This window comes from Astatotilapia calliptera, chromosome 16 (genome assembly GCF_964374335.1).
Source record: "Astatotilapia calliptera chromosome 16, fAstCal68.1, whole genome shotgun sequence".
In the NCBI taxonomy this organism is placed as follows: Eukaryota; Metazoa; Chordata; class Actinopteri; order Cichliformes; family Cichlidae; genus Astatotilapia; species Astatotilapia calliptera.
The window spans coordinates 10,258,468-10,283,447 of record NC_137437.1 but is presented as its reverse complement, the minus strand read 5'-3'; the positions used below and the strand labels follow the sequence as shown (position 1 = coordinate 10,283,447).

At 39.6% G+C, this 24,980-nt stretch overlaps 2 protein-coding genes across 7 annotated transcripts in view; one reads left to right on the top strand and one right to left on the bottom strand.

The window, feature by feature from the left end:
- The window catches only part of dgkh (diacylglycerol kinase, eta), a 79,065-nt gene extending 74,992 nt beyond the window's left edge, over nt 1-4,073 (bottom strand). For 2 of the 6 annotated variants that reach the window (XR_013902493.1, XM_080291097.1), the window contains exons 1-2: nt 3,733-4,073; nt 2,407-2,697 (exon numbers count right to left, since the gene is read on the bottom strand). Coding sequence is in view for 5 of the 6 variants with exons in the window: in XM_080291097.1 (XP_080147223.1) it covers nt 2,407-2,685 (279 nt within the window). In the remaining variant the exon portion in view is untranslated. The remainder of the gene's footprint in view (nt 1-2,406; nt 2,698-3,732) is intronic. The other 4 variants (XM_080291096.1, XM_026145828.2, XM_026145818.2 and 1 more) reach the window with 4 other exon arrangements.
- A 2,911-nt stretch (nt 4,074-6,984) lies between these two features.
- vwa8 (von Willebrand factor A domain containing 8) overlaps nt 6,985-24,980 on the top strand; it is an 80,445-nt gene continuing 62,449 nt past the window's right edge. The window contains exons 1-12 of the mRNA XM_026145979.2: nt 6,985-7,285; nt 8,840-8,917; nt 9,007-9,137; nt 9,904-10,014; nt 18,790-18,957; nt 19,641-19,805; nt 20,176-20,225; nt 20,314-20,422; nt 20,522-20,626; nt 20,752-20,880; nt 23,462-23,596; nt 23,681-23,758. Of these exons, the coding sequence (XP_026001764.1) occupies nt 7,147-7,285; nt 8,840-8,917; nt 9,007-9,137; nt 9,904-10,014; nt 18,790-18,957; nt 19,641-19,805; nt 20,176-20,225; nt 20,314-20,422; nt 20,522-20,626; nt 20,752-20,880; nt 23,462-23,596; nt 23,681-23,758 (1,398 nt within the window). The 5' untranslated portion in view covers nt 6,985-7,146. The remainder of the gene's footprint in view (nt 7,286-8,839; nt 8,918-9,006; nt 9,138-9,903; nt 10,015-18,789; nt 18,958-19,640; nt 19,806-20,175; nt 20,226-20,313; nt 20,423-20,521; nt 20,627-20,751; nt 20,881-23,461; nt 23,597-23,680; nt 23,759-24,980) is intronic.

Sequence of the window (24,980 nt, the reverse complement as noted above, 5' to 3'; positions counted from 1 at the left end):
AAATATCCATTTCTAATTTCTATTTCTATTTCTAATCCCTCCCATGTACAGTCCAATCCCATTAGTTTTTGTATAAAAGAAGAGCTCCCGGAACAACAACAGTGGGCTTATATCAATAATAATTGATATTAGTCAGAAAAACAGCTGCAGTGACTTCAGCTGCATTATTCAGTGTTCTTCTGTCACGAGTCAAGACTTTCATTGAAATCAATATCAATGTTACCATATGAGCGTCCATTTTTCCTTAAATTGACTTTGTTGCCCACAGTAGATTGCATGAGATGTTGTTATATGAGCTTAATAGCTTATCTAATTCTGCCTGAACAACCCCCCTGTTGACTCTTTTCTTTCATTCCTCCTACTCTAAAAGCTTTTGAGAGCTTTCGTGTTACATTATATGAGTTGTTAACTTGGACATTTCCGATTCAAGTTAGCCGTCTTTCCCATTTTTACATTCTGTCTGCGTTTTGGTTTACTGACAAGCCTTTCTTGGAATTTTTGGAAAATTTCAAACATACGCAGAGAGGGCATATCGGAGGTAATTATGGGATGAGATTTACTCCGTGCCATATGTGCCCCCTGTAACTAAACCGGTCTAACAGGCAGGCATTACCATGGAGTTGACCAATAAGGGACGGAAGATGCCGTTGTCTGTAGCAACCAAAGAACCAGAGAGATAGTGGACAGACAGAGGGATGGACACAGACAATGTGACGGGCAAGCGTATGCACATACATGCATGCACACACAGATCCAGAGCTGTGCAAACAACCCAGTGGAACAACACTCAGTGAGTCAGTGCCTGCATGATCCATTAGGAACTCTCAGCACAGACACACACACCAAGAGAAAACTCAATGACCCACACGAAAACAAGTCTGAGACCTCTGTTAGCGCTAAGTCAACATGCTAGGCAAACTGATGCAATTACAACAGAAGTGCTTTATACCACTGATAATTCTACAGTGACATGGAGCCTGCTGAATATAGTGTGGCAGAACAGATTAGGGCTATCTGGGCTGTCTGCCAACCGATGCAATTAGCATCACCTTCAGTATATACATTGCTGCAGTCAGGAGCGTACATCATATCAACCTGCCTTTTATTCACTTTTTCAAACTCCAGCCAAACTTCATGGATGACAGGCGAATAAAGAATGACTGATGGAAAAATCAGCCTACAGCAAACAGTCCTTGAGGAAAATTCAACAAACATTAGCTGATGAGACAGTCATTCACCTCTGTTTACACTTAAGACTATATATTATATCACCCTTTAGGTCAGCCCTTGCCTGACATAATAATGTTGCAACTGCAAACATTTATGGCTTTAAGCTTCTCAAATCTTTTCTCGCAGAATAATGAGCTTTTTGTTTCTTACTAGTCACTCTAAGCAAAACTGTTTGAATTTAGTAACTTCTGATAACATTTTATCATTATTTATAACATTATTATTCATAACATAACAATCAGCATCAAATTTTTGATTTTTTTTTAGTAACTTCTTAATTAAATCAGCACAAATATCTCTTAAAGTGTTTCCTCTAGGTAGCATTTTAGGAGATTTTGCATAAAAAATGAATGTCCAGACATTCCTGAGCCCCAAGTCTCTAAATATATCCCCATGTTGAATAATGAAGATGGGGTGGAGCGGAGCAGTCAATAATTAAGTGGATCCCTTGATGTGGGAGGGTGGCCCTCATTAAGCGTGTGAGCCAAGAAAGCTTGGGTGTCAGAGACGAAGAATCTGCACAACATACTCTCACTTAGTCCTGCGTGTTAAGCAGAGAGATGCAACAGATTGCAAACAGATGCGAAACAAAATGTTTTATCATAAAGGCTGAAATGTTTACTTCATTTTCTATCAGGTCAAACTGACTTTAAGGCCAGAATGACATTCAAGGCTAAAGAACTGTGCACACCATAGATGAAAATTTAACACACAAAAAGATGTTGCTATCATAAGGAATACTTGCTTTCTTTTGCTTGAGTAGACTTTGTTGCCAGCAACAGATTCGATAAGTTATGATTAAATAATCTTAAACCTTAACGTAAAGAGAATAATTACATCTGCAATTTTGCCCAAATAACCCCCTATTACTGATTTTTATTTCACACCTTCCATAGAAAGACGGAGCTTTCATGTTACATGTAAATGCTTAAATATAAGTCTATCCTTGCTTCTTACTTCGCTTTACTGGTATCTTAGGCATCAGTAAGGCTGAAAGACAATAAAGCTCTGCGCACAAATGAAACTGTTGAATGTCCAAAGCAGCAGGTAGATCCTTGGTGCTGTCATAGCAAACGTTGCTTGAGGATAACCCAGCAGCCAGGGAGCAGCTAGTCCCAGCAAACACACACACTAAATCAGATATCAATACAAGCAGAGAAGCGACAGTTGCCTTACCTTGCTCCTGATCTGCCCTGAGGTGGACACTTTCCGGATGAGTTTCTGGGGGCCTTCCTGCTCTGCCTCGCTATCGGAGGACTCCTCCGTAGCGCCGGAGCCGGCGACAGCGCCCACCACATGGGCATGGATCCCCGCCGCGGACGGCGGCCCTTTCTCCGGCTCCTGTCGAGGGGAGGGATAAAACCAATCGGGGTTAGCCTTCGCCTCCGCCGTCCCCTTCCTCTCCTGGAGGCGAGAGCTGCTCAGCGGCTGGGAAGCGTCTCTCCTCGCTGTCATCTCTCACTGCCTCTATGACAATAAAGACGGCTGTGTTTGCTGGAGTGTGTGTGGGCCGGGAAACGCATAGGGGATGTAGCATGTCGCGGCACAGCGGGGATGGGCTACACGGCGTTTATATATAGATATTAAAAAAGGAGCCGAGTCTCTGTTTTGTTGCTGGTTATGGTTCCAGCCTGCACGGCCAGTCCAGACTGAGGCTACAGACCGCCTCATCCACTCCGTAAACCGGGGAACTTGGCCATGGAATGGCAGACCCTAGCGGCTGTCTGACACAAACACGAGAGAAATTAAACTACTTTTGAGTTGTTGTTTTTGCCTGATGTGATGTTGAATAACTAATATGCACACAAAGACTATTATAAGTAGGTTTCTAATATACACATCACAGTGATAACTAAGAGTTATATGGTAGTGGCACTGTAATTCATAGAAATAGTCTCATAATATTTGTTTCTATTTATAGCTGCTGTTGTGGGCCTAATGAGAGCTATATAGGAGTTATGAACATATAGGCCACAAAGGCATATTTTCTGTATTTTTTTCAATATTTTTCTATAAATATACAATTTTTTCCGTGTTATAATCCAAGTCCAAATAACTCACTTTTATGTATGTAACTAAACCGTTAAACTGATTTGACAAGACAGCGTTAAATTGAATTTCCATGAAGCGGACAACAGTTTTACTTCGATTTAAAACTAAAGGAAATGGACAGACTGTGTGGGTGAAAAAAGAATCAAAAACTGTTGTTTATCTGAGAACTGTTAACTAAGACTTACGAACGTCCCACGACACAGTTTAAACGGGCCACTTATTTAGTTATTTATTTATTTAACAGAATGACAGCCCGTCGTAATAACGCCAATGAGGGGGGTAAAGGCGCGCGCGCAGTCTTTAGCGGACCAAACACCGCCAAAGTGTGCAAACTCACAAACAGACCACGCAAGACGTCTCACTGTTTTCCTTTCTCTGGAAAAACTCAAAGTAGAATGGGATGCGGAGCGATTCAAAACAAAGTCTCCACCAGTTTTGAACGTTACTAACCAGTTCCTCCCAGGCTGGGCTGCGGCTGTAAGGGTAGACATCTTCCATAGTCCCAGACCTCAGCGTCCGCTCCGGAGAGAAAAGAAACGAAATTAGGGAAGGAAGGTGGAGGAATTCACAACCTGCCTCGCGCTCACTGGCCTCGCTACGCCACTCATGTGCACACCGAACAGATTGGACTACACACTCGCCTCGTCCTCCCACCGCTCTCCTCTCCTCCTCCTGTCCGCTCCTTTCCTTCTCCTCCTCCTCCGCGACGTTCTCTCTCTTCTTTCAAGAACCGGGCTTATTGGCGTTACACGTGATAAATGTCAAAGCGATTTAAACTGCCGGGGCTCGTTCGGCACCGCTCGCTCGCGAGGGGGGGGCGCGAATGTGTGTAATCCAACTGTGTGCACGTGTGAGCACAATTGTGAGGGTAGTTTCAATGACGTCATCTATAATCATTGCCGGTCCGGATTTAGTTAGCATAGATTTTTTTTCTCAGTGTTCTCAGATTTTCCCCCACTCTTCGTGTCATTTCAGTCCAGTAAAACCCACGCCCCTCCAGTTACTCTCTGGCAGCTCCGAACACTTCGTTTGACGTTAGTTTGATGATAATGTTGTAGGTTGCTTTATGGAAAGCATTGTTTAGTTTCATAGGAAGAATAAATATGTAACCTGGACCATACACACTACAGTGTTACAGAGGGAGTACCTACAACAACTCCAAGAGGAATTCCGAATATTTCGGATTTTTTTGAAAGCATTAAGCATTACTTACAAGTACAAAGGGTACATTATGTACTTTACCTAGAGGAAGGTCATAATTGTACTGAAGTAATGGTACAGATGCAGGGCTGGACTGGGACAAAAAATCGGCCCGGGCATTTTGACTCGAGACCGGCCCACCAGGTAAAAGAATAAAATAAAAACAAAATGCTGTTGTGACACTAATGTACAGTGTCTTGTTGGTATATATGTATGAATTCTATACATTTTACATCTGATAAAAACTTTGGTCGTAAGATTCAGATAATTATTTGTTAAAAGCTAGACATTTTAAATGAATATAAGAAAGTAAAGTATTTCTTTATGCCCACTTTTCCCTGTTAATGCCCTTCCTGGCCCCCTGGCAAAACTTTGCTAGACCCGCCCCTGCACAGTTACCAGCTGTCAGCTACGTAAAAAAGGATCCTGGTGTAAGTTGTCTCTCAGAAACAGTTTATAACTTCCCTTCAACTCATTCATGTCACCTAAAAGGTAAACTTGTTTCTCCATCACCTTTACAGCTCTGATGATTCAGTAAGGACATCTCCTGTTTTCATCTTCATGTTTCCCTCTCACCACATATCATGACCAGCAGCTTTTACAGCTGTGGCTCCAGCAAACATCAGCTGATACTAGAGAGTAATATTTAATAAATTCTAACAACAGCTGATCAAGGTTAAATGTGCTGCTGTTGTTTAGCGCAACCACTGCTGGTTTCCTGTTTCTGGCGCGAAGTGGGCAATAAACAAACAAGAGAGAAAAGCCAGTTTCGTGACAACAGCAGAGAAAGGGAGAGAGAATGAGAGAAGTAGAGGCAGCTGACAGCCTAAAGACACAGAATAACTCCAGCTTTGTGTCTTTTTTTCATTCTAGCTGAAGTACGGGACAGATCGCGTTCCTTTTCAGCCCAATACGAAACGCGGCCACCACGGGTCCCTTCCTCCACTTTCCCTCATCCACCTGCTGGCCTCTGTGGAAGCTCCGCCATAGCCACCACCAAACATCAGAGTAAAACAATAAAAAACCCATCGGCCCACCAGGCAAATGCCCTGTATGCCCGATGGCCAGTCCAGCTACGTGCAGATGTGAACGATGGGCCATCATATAACATGCAGATATTTGTAGCTGTGGGTGTTTGCACTTTTAAAGCACTTTTAAGAAAGTTAATGTTTACTTTTAGAGAATGACTGGATGGCTAAGAGTATAATTTTAGCACTCACAGATCAGACAGTGAGTGGTTCCCATTACTCATCCAGCATGAGGAAGGACTGGTTGTTTGTGTATTTATTGATTTCTTTTTAAGTAACTGTGGTTTTTATGTATATTATGGTTTTATATTTTAAAAAAGATTTTATCATTTTTATTATGGTTTATATGTTGTGTTATTGTTCTTTTTAAAATATGGACGTAAAGATTGAATTGAATTGAATTGAATATTTCACATGGCGCTGGTGCCACCCTTGCCCTTCGCCACAGCTTCGGCCAGTGCTTTGCTTTGTAAATATAAAGAGGTGCTTTGGCTGTTTCCTTATCTCCCAAGGGGTTGCCACGTGTTTGATTTGGCACAGAAGGAGTGCACTAGCTTGAGACTCTCTGAGGCTGGGTTTCTATCTCCTCCCGGATCAATTTTGTTCTGTTATAATATTGTTATTGTTGTGTTTTCTGTAAAGTTTTGTTTCTAAATATGCTATATTGATAATCTAATTCTAGGCTTTCAAACATAAGGCCCAGGGGGCCAGAATTGGACAGCAAAGACTCCAATCCGTCCCATTTGTAGTCTATGGAAAATGTGAAGGAGGGGATAAATTTAGTACTTTCAACTGTATTTTGGTACATTTTAAAGTTTGTCCTCCTGATAAAGATCTTCTCCAAGCCATTCATACTACAGCACAGTGATGAAGAAAGAGAAAAAAAAATAATTAAATGAGAGAAAAGTTCCTGTTTTTTCACTATCTACTTTAATGTTGTTTTATTTTTTTAATACAATGCATCCACAGTAAAATAAATAAATTTAAAAAAGGACTTTCTGTGAGTTAACAAAAATGGTTATAACTACGGGATAATCTCGACAATGAACTTCCAGAACTTTCTATAATTTTTAGCAGCGATTTCTTAAAATTTACGTTTAGAGAATTGGAGGAGTTACTTTAAAAACTTGAATCCAAGAATGGATTTTATTTGAAGAGGGGACAGCAGAATCAGCAAATAAATGAATAGATTCAGATTAATAAAGCCACTAAAATTAGAATATATTGTAAAGAGTTATTTGGGCATAACATATTCCAAAAGACAAAAAAATGTTATTTTCAATAAACAATATTTGTAGCCTTCTTTATTAGCCAAAGCCAGTTGAAACAACCAGGTGCAAAATTAATAACCTAAAATATTACTAAACAAAACTATGCTTTTTTTAAACAACAGAATCTTAGTAATATTGCAAAAATTATCGGCGCGAACGGAACACTTTTCAATTAAAATGGTATTCCCACGGAAGACTTGTTTGTCGGACCATTTGGTCCTTCTGTTATTTATTTCCGACTCCGAAAAAATGAGCTGACGCTTGTTGTGAAATGGGAATAAGGCCGCGGGTCAGACCGTTTTAAAAGACAGCCTGCTAATTTTTTTCATTGTTAGGTTTTGTATGATAACGTAGACATTTTGAACATGCACTCCCAAATTTTATGTGGCGGCACAGCTGCGGCTGTTGCTGCAAGAAGGGTGCGGTATATTTTGGGTTGTGTCCTGGGAAGAGACGGCTGGATGTTCAGAACTCATGAGGTCAAACTTCTGAACACAGCCTCAGGTAACCGGCCTTTAAGTTGTAATGCCATTTCACTTGTTTCATTTCATTGTTTCATTTAAGTTGTAATGCCACGTATACAGCCAGTGAACAGGTGTTTTCAGTTTGTTTTCAGCTGGAAATAGGAACACATGTGTCTGGTGACAGCTAACTGGCTAAATAAATAGCTGTTGTCTAATGGGGCAGGAATCACACTGCGGTGGCTCCTTGGTAGCAAAAATACTGTTGAATATATAGTTTGTTCCACGTAGAGGAAAACGGTGTAAGCTCAGCATCTGAAGTGAGAAGTGATCTAGTGAGACAGTCGATGCATTTACCTTGCACTAGGTGAAAGGTTGGAACATGGTACTTAGCCACGTATAACACACGTGTTGCTCTTTAAACTGGAGCATGCTGAAATAACGGCAATACTTCTGTCACATTTAGTTCCAAACACCATTTTAAATGTATTGTTTTTTTTCCGGACACCTTTTAAAACCTGATTTACATCAAAATCTTAGTTAACGATGTATGCTAATTAAACCTGAAGCTGAAACTTGCATCTTAATATCAACCTTTTGTAATAGTTAATACAAATAACTCAATTTTATATTTACAGTGCTGTGCAAAAGTCCTGGGCTGCCGCTCATTTCTTTAGAAATTTGATAGGAAAATGGGAAAGGAAATTATACAGACAGTATTTAAGGCAAAACCAAAGTGTGTATGATCACCTTCATTCATTAGCCATAACTCTCTTGGGCAACTTTCATGTAAATTCTTTAAATAGTCTTCAGGAATAGTTCTCCAGGCTTCACGAAGGATACTTGAAAAATATGGCAAAAAAGAGAGAAAAAATAATTATATGCCTAGTTAATTTTCTGCTATTAAAGTTGATATCACTGAAAATAGGATATATGAAAACCAAATAAGATTTTGATTTCTATAATCATGTTTTAATTTATTTATTGATTGATTGACTGGAAGTCCCGACCATTGCTTTATTGATTCTCAGCAGAGCTGAGCAGAAGCAGCTTAATTCCATTCTGGGAGAGTAAATCTTAAGTTTGAGAGCAAACTTCAGGAAAGACAAATAATTATTAGATCATGCAAGAGTGTGAACTGTTGCCTGTCTCTATGTTCACCCTGAGATGCACCACAGGGATTCGCACCAGGTTTTCTGGAACCTTACTACATTATTACCAACATAGGACAGTCTTGCCAGGGGGAGGGGGACAACACAGTGCACAACACTGATTCATACCCCTGAGTCAGCTGCCTTTTATATACTTGAAACTTATGCAAGTCAAAAGTTAAGTAAGTGAACAGTTTCCAAAAAGATTGTGACACTGTAAAATTTGAATAAAAACAGAATGCAGTGATTTGCAAATCTAATAAAACCATATTGTTAAACCGAAACTGTTTGAGAAGTGTTTTTTTTTTATATCTTTATTTTTTATTGTACCTTCATCAAAGACTAACACTAATGTGAATATAAAATCAACTCTACTGTTGTGATTATGACTTGACTTGTCTGTCAAAAACCATCGTGCATGCATTGGTCATCCTGTTCCTTTACAGGTGACACAGTGAAGATTGGTGAGATCACTTACAAACTCAAGCCACCCCAGAATCCAGAGCTTGTTCCTGTGAAACACAGTAGGTAATCTTCTGTGTGTGTATGTCACAACAAAGCCTATAGGTATGTCAGCATAAAACGTTTCCTTTTTGCTTTTTTTTTTGGCCAGTTTCAGACTCCCTACCTCAGACGGTGGCTCAACACCTCCGATGGATTATGCAGAAAGACCTTTTGGGTCAGGATGTGTTCCTCATTGGCCCCCCAGGACCCCTGAGAAGATCCATAGCTATGCAGTACCTTGTGAGTCCTCCATGTTACACACTGAAACACTCAATATAAAAGAGGAGTATCTTTTTCTTTTTTTTCTTTAAACCACAGTTTTGATCATGTGATTAGGACTGAACCATGAACAAAAATTAAAAACTCCATTATTCTGATGTTTTTCCTGCTCACTTGTTGCTAAACAATCATTAAACATTACCGTGATATGGAAGATGGAACTGCGGTTCAGTATTGTAGATGCCATAGTTTTGGCTTTGGTTGCAAAGCGACTTGCAGATGTGGAGTAACTAAGCACTTGCTGATTTTCAGGGATCGTGGCTGAGCTTGACCGTGTGGCTTGCCTAAAGTAAATTCACTGACCTTTGTGGAAATGTGTACATGGCTCACAGTAACTCCCACACAGGTCTTATTCTAGTGCAGCATCCTTAGAACGATTATTTGTCAAAGTGGCAAAATTCAGAAAGTGCAGAAGTTCATACAGTCAAAAGTAGTGAAATGTAAATGCAGTTTTAAAACATTGCATAGCTTTAATAAGATAAATATAAAGTTGTATCATTCTAATAGTGCGATGGAAACTTTTATACAAATTCGGCACCAAAGTAAAGAGTAAATTGTGCTCTACCAGGTTTGTTCTAATAAACGATGGACTAGGAGTGTCTTTGCAGGATACGCATAGTAATTTGATTTATTTTTACAATTCTATCATATTATTTGGCATCAGATAAGCCAGAGAATATGCTTTTAACTTTTAACAAGCCAAACTTGTTCTCTTGCTCTTGACTAGGAGTTGACTAAACGGGAAGTGGAGTATGTCGCTTTGTCCAGGGACACCACAGAGACCGACCTCAAACAGAGGAGAGAGATTCGATCGGGGACGGCCTTCTACATAGACCAGGTAAGCTTATTTAATGGATTGTACACAGTCTAATATGCAGGCTTCGACATAAATCCACTTTACATCGACATTTGAATTATTTTTGATGAAAGCTGTAAAGTATAATATTGTGTTTTCTGAAATATTGTTTTATTTTAGTTGTGCATTATGCATCACAAAGCCAAATCAATTGCCACAACAGCTGGATGTATGCAGGGCCGTGCAGAGAGGTTTAAAGGGGCGGGTGCTCAAAGTTAAAAAGGGGCACATTGAACCAGGCTGAATAACAACAACACACATTCATCAAGAATCTAATATGGGCAACAAGGCAAAGCAAACGTAGCCAATGTTTTACCTGATGGGTACAATGTTGCTGTTGAGGGGTTGCTGCTGATAGTGCTGGAGGGCAGGGCTGTGTTGATCTGAGACTGTAGACAGTAAAAAGTCCACAGGAGAGATGGTAGCTGATTAAACAAGTGTCATGAGATAATAACAAAATGCAAAGATTGGTGACAGCGCTTGGAACCATAAGGCAACAAAAAACTGAGAAATAAACTAGACTGTGAATCACTCTTTGCTTCTCTTCTTCCTTCCATCCCATCATTTCATATATCACTCTCCACTTGCTGTCTATCTGAGAACAAGGCACAACTTGCTATTGCAATAAACTATAATCTAATTATCCACACCTAACAACTCTTGCACTTAATCTATAATAAAATGATGACAGAAAAATGTTATAGCACTGCCTTTAGTAGCCTCACACAGCTCCTACTGTTTCCTCCTCATGTCCTTACCAGGCATGTCTGGACAATATTATATCATGAGTAATATTTTTTTTAAAAATCCATCTAAATAAAACACACACATGCACGCACACACAATGACATTTTAGACCTTCTTCAGAATACTGTATATACTATGGGCATCACTGTGCTGATCCAGAATCCTTACATTATTATTTATTACTAGAGCTACAATAATAAAGCAATGAGTAGGGGGAAGTAATAAATATGAAATAATGTCATTATGATGATTCCATTTGTTTCACTATCCACTCTGTGCAGGGAGAAAGCTTATTACATTTTTAAACTGTAGAGATACAATAATCTTACTGCTGTAAAATCCAAATTTTGTCTTATTTAAAATATAAATCTAATATAATCTGCTTCTTAATGTATGTTCTTTAAAATACAGCGTGTGTTTTTAATATATTATAATTATAATAATGCATAATTATGTGGACATGCATATTAGATCGTTTTTAGTGAAATATAATCCCTCCAGAAAGGCAGGAAAAGTCCGGAAACTTACTTTAAAACTAAATATGTTTCTAAATACTTTAAAACTAAATATGTTCCCTAAAACGGTGACAGAGCTACAGACCCATGACAGCCTTACACAGGTAGCCAGCAGCTATGACCAGCACTACTTGTGCAGTTAATAAAAGGACAGGTAATGTTTGTCGCGCTGTTGCACACACAGCACGCTCGTTTGTTTCAGTTCGTCAGTTGCAACAAGACAGCTTACCAACGTGTACGTAATAAGCTAATACTCCTGGGTGCTATACACTACAGTGTACGCTGTACACCTACTTACTGGTTTTGTCGCATCAGTCTGTGTCTCTGAGTTAACTTGTGTTTCTCCTACAGCTCCGGACCGCAAAAAATGCGCGTGCTCTTTGTGAGCTCGTTCCCGGCTCGTAACCAGCTCGTAACCAGCGCGTTCTGCCGTCAAGGGCGGTCATTGGTTAAATGTGATCATGTGACTGATGCAAGCCAGATCCTTTTATGTAGCAAAACTGTGATTAATAGTTAAATATTATTGTTGAGGGGCACAGACAGGACTCCGCACGCACACACACATTAAATGTTTTTTTAAATAATTAAAAAAAAAAAAGTTGCCTCAACAAAAGGGCACTTTGGGCACCCATCAGGAAAGGGGCGGGTGCTCAAGCCCCTCTAGCCCCCCCCCTCTGCACGTGCCTGGATGTATGCTAGGTGCATGGCCTGTGTGCTAAATACAACTGAAAGATTTGGGATTGCTTTTTCTGCATTAATTACAATAATAAAAATGTACAGTCATGAGTTTCTGGCTATGTGTTTGTGTAATACGACAGAACCATTAAAACCACAGTTGAAGGCAAACACAGCTTGGAGTGTGAGTAGAACATTAACTGAGTGCGCCTTGTCCTCGCATGAAACATAGTAACACAAAATGTTGCTTCACCACAGTTTTGCACTCTTCCAAATTTCATTCTCTTGCTTTCCATGCTCCTTTTTGATCGATCGAGGCTTTCGGCAAACATATGCCTCCATTCTGTGTGGACTCTGTAAGTTGAGTAACCATAGAAACCAGCAGTTCCTCATTATCCAGGCCAGTTTCTCTAAGGAGAACTTTGTGTTTTCCATCCATCTCCATTTATTGTCTCACAGCTACAGAAAAACGAATTATGAAATGGGAAGAAAAGCTAAGTCCAGTGTAAGGAAGAGGACTCCCTTACTGCATTTATTTATATTATATTATCTGTATAGCACTTTAGAGCACACCTTTCACTTTATTAAAAGCACCTTATCAAGCACTTTATTTAGCATTGCACTTTAAGCATGGATTTGCACACAAGAAGTTTAAATATTTATTGACTATTTATTGGGAATTCTAAAATCAGTTGGTAGCCTTATTTCAGATCCGGCACAGCTGCTCCTCATCAAGGAATGTGGTGGTTGTCTGTCAGGAGAGAAGAATGGTGATTGTGATCAAGGTTTACCAGTAAGGAAAACTAATGCAAGTGTGTGTGTGAAATCTAGGGATAAAAGTGGTGCAAATAGGTGTTTGTAAGATAATGATTACTCACCTTTCTTGCCTGTGTCCTCTTTAAGGTGTTTGGGCAAATGTTTCCCCGGGGGTCCAGACACCATTTAAAGGTTCCGGGAGAGACCATTGGTAAAGAGAGTGTGGTGAATCTTTTTGTGCTTGGGTTTCTGGGTTTTTATAATATTGGGTTTGGTGTAACATTAAAGTGTGAAATATTTATTAATATGTAAATGTGAAAATGTATTTATTTATTCTTATTGATATATTGTATACTGTGGTGGAAGGTTGGGATTTAAGAATTTACCTGAGAGTGGAATAATGGTTAAGTCTGTGACAGCTGAACATATTTAAGGCTGCCAGTCCTCATTAGAGGATGGATTTTTGTGCTGTGAAGAAGCTCGACAAGTTAATTGTTGTAAGGAGAGCTGTATAGCAAATAAATACTTTGTTCCACTACACTTGCCTTGGTCCATCTCACTGTGTTTCCAGCCGCTAAGGGCCGCACTGTTACATCCAGATTAGGCTGATCATTAAACTGTGGCATTGGGCTTCAAAGAGTCACAACTGATAATAAGCTGTGATAATTAACATTTAGTCAGTCATGTCATTATCCACGACTAATTAGCACATGGCTTCATCTGCGTAAAAAATAAATCAGTTGTGTAACAGTTCAGACATCAGCTCCATGGAAACGGGGAAGTTTTTCACGTTTTATTTTCAGCACATTTATTCCTTAAACTTTACTCAGAAAGCTGCTCTCCTGGAACAGACTTGCAGCTTATTAGGCTTTCTTATAATTAGACTGCAGCTGGAAGGGAGTCCACTTACTGTAGTGCTACTCCACTGTCTTCACTGCTCTTAGTGCTCTGAGAAAGTGGTTTTATGAATATGTATATGCATTGAGTTCCTTGTTAATGCATCAGGAGTAAACACATCAAAGAAGCAGCATTTCCTACACATGAGCAGTGTACTGAGCAGTTTTATGGTTTGATAAAGCGAGGCAGCTTGTTTGTGTTCCAGCACAAATCAGCCATTAGTGCCTTCACACTGCTGACGTGGTAGTTTTGTTCACCTCCAGCAGATTTTGTTAAGTTTATCATTTTGATGCTTGTGACTCCTTTTACTAAATTGAATGGCAGGGTTCCATCTATGTGACACAATGCAATTTCATTATAAAATGTTTGCCTGTGGCTCTTCCAGACCACTCCACTCATAGAGGGAAAATGTTTTAAGACATTTGATCAACTTACAAGAAAAAAATAATTAGAGAATGGGGCATCCAGTTAAGGGATACTTACAGAGCAGAAATTTAAAAAAATATTTTACCAGAAGGTCTCAATGTGAATGAAGTATAAACGGCTCTGTACACTCTAGTGATTTATGACCTCGGCTCTGTGAACTACCTGTGGAAAAAAATATCAAAATTATATAGGATTACAACAATTGTTATATGTGTGTGTATATATATCCCTGGACCATGGTTTAGACAATGAAAGTCATATTATAATCAGTGACTTGAAACTGGTGACAGAGACCAAACTTATCAGTAAAGGATTTACTCAGGGTGTAGACCGTGGGGAAAAAAGAGCTCTTATCCCATAACGTGACTTCTATAAAACCAGACTTGTTTTTTATTTTTCATAACCAAAGCAATCCAACATTCATGCGTACAATGTAGTCCAGATAAGAGGAATAGACTATTTTTAGATGTCACACACAACTGTAAGCAAATTTAAGAGGGAAAAGGTGCTTTGGTGTGCCACACTAAACAAACACTAGAAGCAATATTGACTGTTATCAGTAGCGTCTTCTGCATGAACTAAGCTTTTATTTGAGTCTGTCAGTAGAGAGATGACAGGAAATTAAGAGATTAAAACAGGTGTGACCTACAATAAAGATGTTTGGCTGGCCTCGACACCGGGCCGTTGTGGGCACCTTAATGTAGAAGGTACCAGGTTGACTATGTTATTATTAGCATGACCTCAGGCTAATACAGCTTAACTGTTTATTGGGCAGTTATAGAAATAGCATGCATCAGTGCACTCCTCCATATTTTACCAGTGCAGCTATGATTCCCCTTCCCCAAGCTTTAGCATTAATAGAATCAAGACGCCTTTGAAAAATAACTCATGAATTCGGAGCTTTGTACTCTCTGATGAGAGTAGAATCAGTTTCAACAGCCGTTGTAAATCTTACAACCTGGGTTTGTTTACCATGACAAAATGCCTAAATTACATATAACAACTGGGGCAAATGATTGGATTTGAGATACTAGGTACTTTATTAATATGTTCAATTTAAGTTTATTTTTCACATTTTATAGTTGTCAACACAATGTACTGAAATAGGAAGTAGTCCCAACACACACTCTTCATTAGTTGAAATTAACAGCATTTAGTCATGTTGAGGGAATTTTCTTCCAGCATTGGTCCTTTTATATGACTGGATATGGAAGGGATGCTGAAGTCATGCTGAAATTTTTAACTGTTATCCATATGTCTATCCACCTATTTTCCTAGGTTTGCTATGAAGTAACTAGTACTCATAGCAAGAGGTTTCCTGGTTCAAACCCAGCAGCTGGCTCAGCTTTTCTATGTGGAGTTTGCACGTTCTCCTTGTGCCTACTTGGGTTTCCTCTGGGTGCTCTAGCGCTCTCCCACAGTCCAAAGACATGAATGTTAGGTTAACTGGTGATTCTGAATCCTAGATGTGCATGTAATGTAGATAAATGGTCAAGTTCATAAAGGAAACTGCTATATTTTAGTGGCTACCAATCCGTAGCACAAAAGGCTGTTGGACAGGTCGCCAGTCCATCAAAGCTCCAACAGAGTTGTTGAAAATGCTGTAACTGTTTTATGAATATCTGCATATTCACTTGTATCACTGGTTCAGTGATAAACCAAACATGGACTCAAACCCTGGATTAGGGCTGCAACACTTCCCCGTAACTTAAGTAAGGTAGCATTGTATAGTCGGATCATCTGCTCTGTTAGAACATTAGAAAATCAGTTTTGAGAGTTTTCATGGAAAATCATTTAACCATAGACACAAACTGAAACTGGGAATAACCATTTGTGAAAAATATGCATGATCAAGTTGTTTGATTAAACAGTTTTCATCCCTTAATGACTTTAATAGTTTTGTTTCTATCAGTGCACATCTTTCCCTGGAACAAGAAAAGCTAGCCAACTCATCCAACTTCCTCTGCCTGAGGCTCATCTTCCTCCCACCTCTTTATCTAAATCAAAACATTGTCCATTGTTTCCATAGAAACAGCATTATTGATGTTAATAAATGGGGTGAAAGATTGCTTATTTGTGGGCTTTCCTACATTCAAACGTCCAGTGGAAAGGTTTTATGTTGTTGGGATGTTGTGGATTATGAGTCCTGTGCCATGTGTCTGGTGCAATAACACTGTGTACATATTATATTTTCCAACATTTGTTTTATGGACTGGAGATGTGTGGGTGCAAATTAGAGAGCTTTTCTCTTTGAGAATAGTTTTGTAGGAGGTGTGCGTTTGTGTGTTAACTAGAACATCCAAGTATTCCTCAGGGGTCTGTGCTGATTTGGAGCCCTATATTCAGGCTTAACGTGTCAGTCCCTGAGCTTAAGCTGTCCCTCCCCTCCCATCCTTCCACTTCATTTTCTATCTCTGGTTCTTGGTCTTTTTTCTTTTTTTTTCTTTTTTTCACCCTTCCTCCTTCATTCCAAGCATCACCCTACCCTCAAAGTATGCATGAAGGAGTCACATGGATGTAATCGCATGCTTGTTATATTTTTGACATTTCCCAGTCACCCTTCTTCATTTAGCTGGCTCTTATGTAAGGCAGCTTACCTCAAACCCAGTCTACAAATAAGTCTCTATTACAGTAATAAAAAGCCTTCCACCTCCACTGGAGCTGAATCTGAACCCAAACGTACAGCTGTGCTGAAATCATTTGACAGGATGCACTTAAAATTTTTTCCAACACAAAAAATGAAACAAAAACAAAAAAACTTGCAATTAAATATCACATGTAGTTATAATTAAATATAAATATAATTCAAAGGTATCCACAAGAAAACTGGATTCTCTTATTTCCACTAGTTAAAGTTAAAGGGCTGGCCCCATGGGGGAAACAAAACTCACTGCTGTGGCTGAATTACCACAGAGTAAATAGAGGTTTGTTGTCAAATTAGAAGCCAAAAATCCGGAAATAATGGAAAACCTTTTTGTTCAGGACTCAAGCAGTCTAATTGATTTAATTTGAAAGGTTCTGGAACAAGAGCAGAGCCTGAAGACATCAGACTCTAAAAATCTGGTTTGTGGGACATTTAAAATTATTTTATTGGATATTATGTGACATTAAAAATATTATCTAGGGTTGATTTTTTAAAACTTTTTTTTATATCATGCTAGGCCATTTATTAAAAAAATCATTCAAATTTATTTTCAGCTTGAGTTGTGTTAAATTTGTCCTTTTTTAGGTTCTCAACCTACCATTAAAGCTTAAAATGGTTTTGGACCCTTGTTAACTGGAGTCTTGACCCATTTTGGTTTGTGGACTCTTGTTTTGAAAGTCTCAACTTAAGAGTTTGTGTTTGCCATCGCCATTCTGGTTTGTTTTATTGTTTTTTAAACTGATGTGACATGATGGGCATAGGTAGACCTGTCTGAGAAAATGAGCAGACTGCACACTTGTGTAGTAGCGACTTTTCAGTCACAAGCTCTGAAGGATTCCCTTCTTTGTAGTCTTTTCTTATTCAAAATACAGCGTACTATGAACATCATATTGCATTCATTAAGACTGGAAACTACTGACAATAAATCTATTAGGAAAATACTTACTGAGGTCATAAATCACTAGAGAAATTGCCACTAGGTAGTTGCCCTTTACTGGTCATTTCAAAGAATGCAGGTTTAATGAACTTGGACGTACCTGATGCTGCATCTAGCGTTTGTATACAGTCTATGTTGTGACCTGCAAACACATTGGGGAAAACATGCTTCTGTATGTGCATGAAGTAGGTAAATTAGGAACAGAAGCTTTTTGATTCATACACATAGCATTATGAAAAAAAAATGAAACATCACATATAACACAAAGAGATGTTATAGGAAGTGATGTCTCTGTAGACTTTTAACTCTTTTTTTTCTTTTTTTTAATAGTTCTAGCTACATTAATATTACACATTCACTGTTCTGTGACATTTCTAACATTTCTAAGTGGCTAAAAGCATTTGGTGGGATGTTTTCTTTTTTTCCGCATGGCTGGTGTCAGACATAGCACAAGGCCCCTCTGTGCTTCCCTGCCTCTCTCTTTCTCTCTCTCCTACTCTACATCCTGCGTCATTTACATTTCTAACAATTATCTGATTACAGCGTTGGTGCCGAAAATGGATCAAGAGTTAAATATAGAGCATCTGGTCCTCACTATAGTTTTATGGCTCTGCTTCCCACACAACCTGCCACGCATTTACATGTTAACCTAATTACATAGCCGCTCGCTCTGCGGTCCACCCAGACAGCTAAAGTTTCCTGCCTCTTGACGTCAGACGTGCTTTTTGATTTCTGCAGAAATGTGCGCAGACACATGCATTTGCACACACACTGTATAAACTTGAGATGTTTTATCCCACATTTGGTGGGAGAAAATAGAGGTTCTTAAAACAGCAGAGACTGGTTTGAAAGTTTCTGAGTAGCTTGGAGGACAAACACAGATGAGGACAACCTCAGGAAAAGCTTTATCGGAAGCTTATACTGTCTTATATAGAGTATGCACAATGAGGACTGGTGGAAGGTCAGATTCCCTGTCTGTACAAAAGCTTTTAGCCCAGAGATCAGAGGTCATCCTGTACAGTGGAGCGACAGATTTGACCTGAGGCAAAACTCATCATGTGTTGGAAGAGTTTACAACATCCTTCCCCTTCCTCTCCTATTATTTCTGAAGTATTGATTGACTTCATCGCTTTGTCTTGACTTTTAATGCTTTTTCCTAGTGTGCTGTAAGGGCCGCAATAAGAGGCCGAGTCCTGGTCCTGGAGGGGCTGGAGAAAGCTGAGAGGAACGTCCTGCCTGTTCTTAACAACCTGCTGGAGAATCGAGAGATGCAGCTGGAGGATGGCCGCTTCCTCATGTCAGCGGAGCGTTATGACAAGCTGCTGCAGGTCAGAGCAGCACACTCGCCTGCACAAGTCAAACACTTCCCACGGCTAATTTCTAAACTAGAACTTACACATGGGACTAATCTTTTTAGGTAACAACAGCTGAGGCATTAACTTTTTTTAACCCCTCAGCTGTAAAAGTTTGATGGGCTATTGTTGCCACGCTGGACGAATCCCTGGGCAGTGTGGGCACCCAAGTTTGTGAACATGATAATTCAAGATCAAGGCGACATACGATTTTCAAATTGACACTTAGGTGCATTCACTAAAAATGTCAGACACGTTCAAATATTGGTCATCTTAACTTCCAGGTCAAGGTGAAAATGCGATAACTCAAGAAGGATATTACCTCGGATTTTCACATTTCTAGCACAGGTTCATCTACTGGGAGCCTCAGGGGGCGCTGTTATTATTTTTTATAATGCTGGCTGTTGTTTATGGAGTCATGTCTATATGTAAATTCCCACTTAAGCAGTGAATTTCCACACTACTCCTACAGTGCTCTTGTTGTGTTTTGAGGGAAAAAAATGCTGTTGCTATAAATCCTGCTGCTGTGCGACATTCAGAGTCTGTACTTGTCACATGGAGCTTTGGAGCTGCAGCCTTTTGGATAAAAATAGCATTTAATATCAAATGTGTGAGATGAAAGAAAGTTATAGGCCATTTCTTACCTTGATGCATTTCAGGAGCACACCAAAGAAGAGCTGGACAGCTGGAAGATTGTCCGCGTAAGCGAGGACTTTCGGGTCATCGCGCTTGGTCTTCCTGTACCCAAGTACAAAGGCAATCCGCTGGATCCTCCTCTCCGCTCTCGCTTCCAGGCTAGAGACGTCTATTACCTACCATTCAAGGTCAATCCAGGAATTTATGGATTACTTAAAAGAAAGTAATCTGCAAGCTGAAAGCTTCAATAAGATCTGAAAGCTTCAATAAGATAAGAAAGGTGTGGCTGTGGGGGAGAAAGAGACGAACTGATACAAATTTTCCTTTTATGCACTCTGATAATAAACATAACACACTTTGTACAACATACTGAAATGTTATTATACTGAAGAAAATTAGCGATAATACTAGAGGATATATTAGTTTTGGATTTGTTCTGGAATTTAAGTATTGAGCTTTTGTTTTCTTTCTCTCTGGCCTCTCAGCCAACAGTGTTCTGCGGTAAATTTGTGAGACTTTGAGGATATTTAAGTCTTGTTTTCTTCTGTATATTTTCAGGACCAGTTGGAGTTGCTGTACTCAGCAGGACCAAATGTCGCTGCAGAAAGGTACATTTAGGTAGATGCATACTGAAGTGCGAGTATTCTTTGATGGTCTGTGTCTTCATGCAGTATTGTGTTGTTTCCTGTGTGTCAGAGTTTCCCAGCTGCTCTCACTAGCTACTACGCTATGCTCCCAGGAATCATCCAGCCTAGGCCTTCCTGACTTTCCTGTGGACAACCTGCTTCCTGTCCTTCATGTCCTGGTGAGACAGGAGCGAGATAGAAAAATGAAAGCCAAAAATTTAAAGGAGAATTTGTTTTAAAGTTACTAGTGCCTGTGTGACTTTTCTGTCCTTTTCCAGAACTCTTTCCCAATGCTATCCTCCCAGCAACTGCTCCATAGGCTTTATCCATATAACAGTATGTTGGGCAAGGACGGTCGCACTGCTGTTGAGGGTGTACTCAGTGTAAGTCAAGATGTGATGTTAAAGTGTCTGTATATGGTTTTACCTCAGGTGCATGCTTGATATAACCTGAACATCATATGGTTGATTGAAGGCATCAGTTTTGCTTTATATGCATTCTTTCACAGCGATTTGAGCTTCTGGATGGTCATCGTCAGCCAGCACCCACCACCATTTTGAGTGTGTCCACGGCAAAAGATGTAGAAGGTCATGCAGACATCACTTTACATGTAGTGGACAAAGACATCACCTTTCAGGTACCAGCAGTCTGGGTGTACACCATAGACTACATATAAAAGACAGACATAGCCAGCATGACATCGCCCACTGCTTTGTGAACTTTTATTTTGAAGCCTTGAATTTAGAGGTGTGGTAGTTGCCTTCTTGTTTATTGGACTGTAGCTTATCAGCTAACCAGCTTGGTTTGCAAGTTGGGATCATTGCAAAGACACAGATACCCAATTAGTATCACGATGTTAGAAATCAATGAAGGATATAATTTAATTCACTAATTAGACATAAACAAATCAAGTTGTATTTCTTCAAATAAGCATTTCAAAGATGCTCCAGAGGGACGAGCAGAACACATAAAGTCAAGCAACCTCTGTGGACAGCGCAATTATTACCCAACCTTTAGACCCCAAAAGACTGATTCTGGATGTAGCGTTTTCAGTGGGAGAAACGCTGCGTCATCATCCAAGTGACTTCTTCGGTCTCAGCTGACTGCAGGTTTCCCCAACTTTATAAACAGCACATTTGCACAAATCTAGCCCACTGAATGAACAGTGGGATGTGAGGTCAGTTCCTTGATCTGCAAATTGTCATAACCACTCATCAAAGACCATTGATCAGTGATCATTGATTGATGGCAATGAGTGCCATTCACAGAGAGTTGGGGAATGGCTGTAATCACGGCAAAGTAAGATGGGAAAAGATGTACACTTAGGCCCCCTCCTCATTTCAGAGATGGTCTTTCCCGTTTCATGTAAATGACTCCGCCAAAGATCAGTGGTCAAAGATCAGTGGTCAGCTGAGACTGAAGACGTCACTTGGATGAGTGACGAAATGTTTCTCCCACTGAAAACGCTACGGCCAAATTGAGTATGCATCAAGACCAACCTTTAGACCTTAATACAATGAGTGAAGAAAAAAACACCCTAATTTCAAGATAGCAATTTTTTCTTCTTTTTTTAAATACCATTTCTTTTAATACCATGACATAGACATACTGTATTTCTGCTGTAAAGTTGAGCATTTTGATATGTGAGTCAGTGGAGATTAGTGTCTTTGGAGCTGACCTCAAGTGGTCATCAAAGGAACAGCAGTTTTAAATACGTCCTTGTTGGTTTTATTTTTTGGTCACCGTTTTCAGTAAACATTTAAGCTAAAGTCTAGTTTGCACGCTGTGCAGATTTAACTGTCTGGCAAGGTTAGCATACATATTACGCGGTTAGCCAGCCAGCTCTGACTAACACAAATCGTACAACATTGATATGGCTTATAATTTGGTCAAATTCATTACAACTATGTGTCAGTCTTAAATTAGCCAGCCTTATGTACTTATTTCACTGGGTTTTTTTTTCTTAAGATACTGTGTAATTTTTCTGTGCTAGCTGGAGTCGTGAGTCGTTTACAATAGTCACAGTTAGTCATTATTGATATTTATGATTAGCAGGCTCATTTACTAAGCAACTGTTAGCTAGCGTTTCTCACGTTTGACAATGTGAGAGTCACTGAAGCGTTGCATTGACGGGTTAGATTTTGCAGAAAACCCATCCTGCATTTTTCAGATAAAAGTCACTGTATTAAATTTCCATTAGTCCATTCAAACATTAACAATAAAAAGCATTTAATGTATAAAAAAAATGCATAAAGCAAATCTATAGTGTAATCGATCCTAATGAGTGCAAGCATTAGGCTTCATTATGAATCAAAAAACATGCAGAGTGATTAAGTCATCCTTTTATAGAGATGCCCATTATCACGTCGCAGACCACACACGGACAGACAGGCAGACACACTGTATCAGTAGCTTGACCGTCTTATCTCTCACTGACACTCTGTAGCTGAATGTAAATTTTGTTAAGGCAACATGTTTATCAGTCATTAATTTTTCATGTTAGATAAAAAAGCAGCAGTGCGTGTGAATGTTACTGCATAGTGTTTGGAAAAACAGACATCCTTTCAGACTACTAAAAATAGTGGTGTGGATCCTGCAGGTAAACAAATGATATCACTCTGGTTAACTCTTTGAGGCTGCACTTTCTTCATGTGTGGCAGGAACTGTGTTGGCTCCTAATATGTAGTGGGGTTTTTTTTGCTTGTTTAACGCAGAGTTCTTAAAAAATAATGAATTTTGTTTCCAGCTGTTCGGCCGTGAATCTGTGAATCACGGGTTTGTTTAGGGCAGTGGTTCTTAATCTGTGGGGCACAGAGCCACTCCAGGTGATGTCTGGATGACCGTGGTGGAATGACCCAAGTCTGGGGGCAGCAAAACCAAAATATCGATATAAACCATCACACACATACCACTCTCACCCACTGAGGGAGTGGTATGTGTGTTTTTTCTAGTTTTTGTACTAAGTCAATAAAGGGAAACATCCTTAATATGCACACAGTGCTGGCTGCAAGCACAAAACTCTGCACACCAGCTGTGCAAACTTGTCTGTGAGGGGCAGCCAGTCATAAGAAAGTAACCATAAAGGGAGCTAAACATATTTTTACTTTCTTTTTTACTTTTTTTTTCTTCCCACACAGGGTAAAATGTCAGGCTTCACCAGATGCCGCTGCTGTTGTTTGCCTCCTTCATGCTTGTTTCTCCTGTTTATGAAACTTCAGGTTCCAGCAGGCGTTAAGGAGCCACGTCCACCCAAAAGCAGTCCCACCTACATTCATACACCAAGCCACTCCCAGTTGTTGGCCGAGATGATACAGTCGCACATGGTTAAGGACATATGTCTGATAGGACCTAAGGTGGCTAACACTTGATATACATATACACATACAATGCACATAGTGAATCTGATTTTAATAACGAATACCTTCTTTTATTTCTAGGGTTGCGGCAAGTCGGTGATTGCCAGAGAGTTTGCTGAGATGCTGGGTTACAGCATGGAGCCTGTCATGCTCTACCAGGTAAAAACGTCTGGTCTTTAAAATGTTCAAAAATATGATTATTTCTGAAGTTTTGAGTTGTCTGCAGAGCATGAGGGGAAGTACGAATGTAACCACCAAACATTTGCGTCACAGACCCCGAATAATTAATGCCACAGTCATATCTTTCACCATCTGTCATCCCTTTGACCTACATTGTAAAAGATTTTGCAGTATTTCTTTTTACAGATACTTCTGTGCATCATGTATATATCTGTCTTAGTTTGCAAATTAAAGCAGTATCACTTAGGCAGTAAATATATGCTAATCTAATAATGTATTTATAATGTCAGGGAAAAATATTATTACCAGTGGCTCAGATAACTCAGATATGTCATGAAGAGGGTGTAGCACTGTTCTGTCTACCTTGGGCTCCCAGCACTACATGCGGACACAGCATTTTGTTAACAACAATTTATACTCTGGCACTGATGTCCAGATGCTTTTGCACCTTGGCACAGCCCGGCATGACCGTGCACACTCAGCATGAGATTGCTTATTCATTTAACTGTTGCGTCAGTTATTTCTCTGGAATGTGTAGGCCCCAGTGTGATACTGCCATAGAGAACCCCAACCAGTAGGGTGGAGAGGCAAGCAAATGTTGCTATGAGGGTATTTTATTAAAAGTTTTCTTAGATTTAAGTGGCTCTGTTATGCTAATTTCCAGCTTCATATTTAAAAATTTGGACTTTACTAGATTAACTTTGCATGATTGACAGGTAAATATAATGCTTATGTATCTTATATTGGAGCTGTTCTGGCCTTCTGAGATGATGGATGGTGCCCACCCAGATCTGGACCAGGGCATCATCCCGATACCTAACCAATCAGATCAAAATCCCAGAATTTTAATGGATTTGATGCTGTTCTCTGATGAAAAAGTGTTCGTGTAAATTTTTTGAGCAATATGTATATATGAGAGAAAATAGGGAAAAGCATAAGTTGAAGTGCATGCTCAGTTGGTTAATTTATTTTGATTTTTTTATTGCTTTTAGAATTTTGAATGAGTGTACAGTGCATGTGTGCAATATGTGTGTGTGTGGAATGTAGTCAGCTCGGTGATAATTGTGAAGGAAGCGGTTGTGTTGCAGCTCTGTATGTATGAATGCATCATGTAGCTGCTATTCTTAGCTAGCTGAGGTCAGGGGTGACCTGTGCTGCGGGAATTGTGGAATCCTTCACCACACAATTCATCTGGTCAACT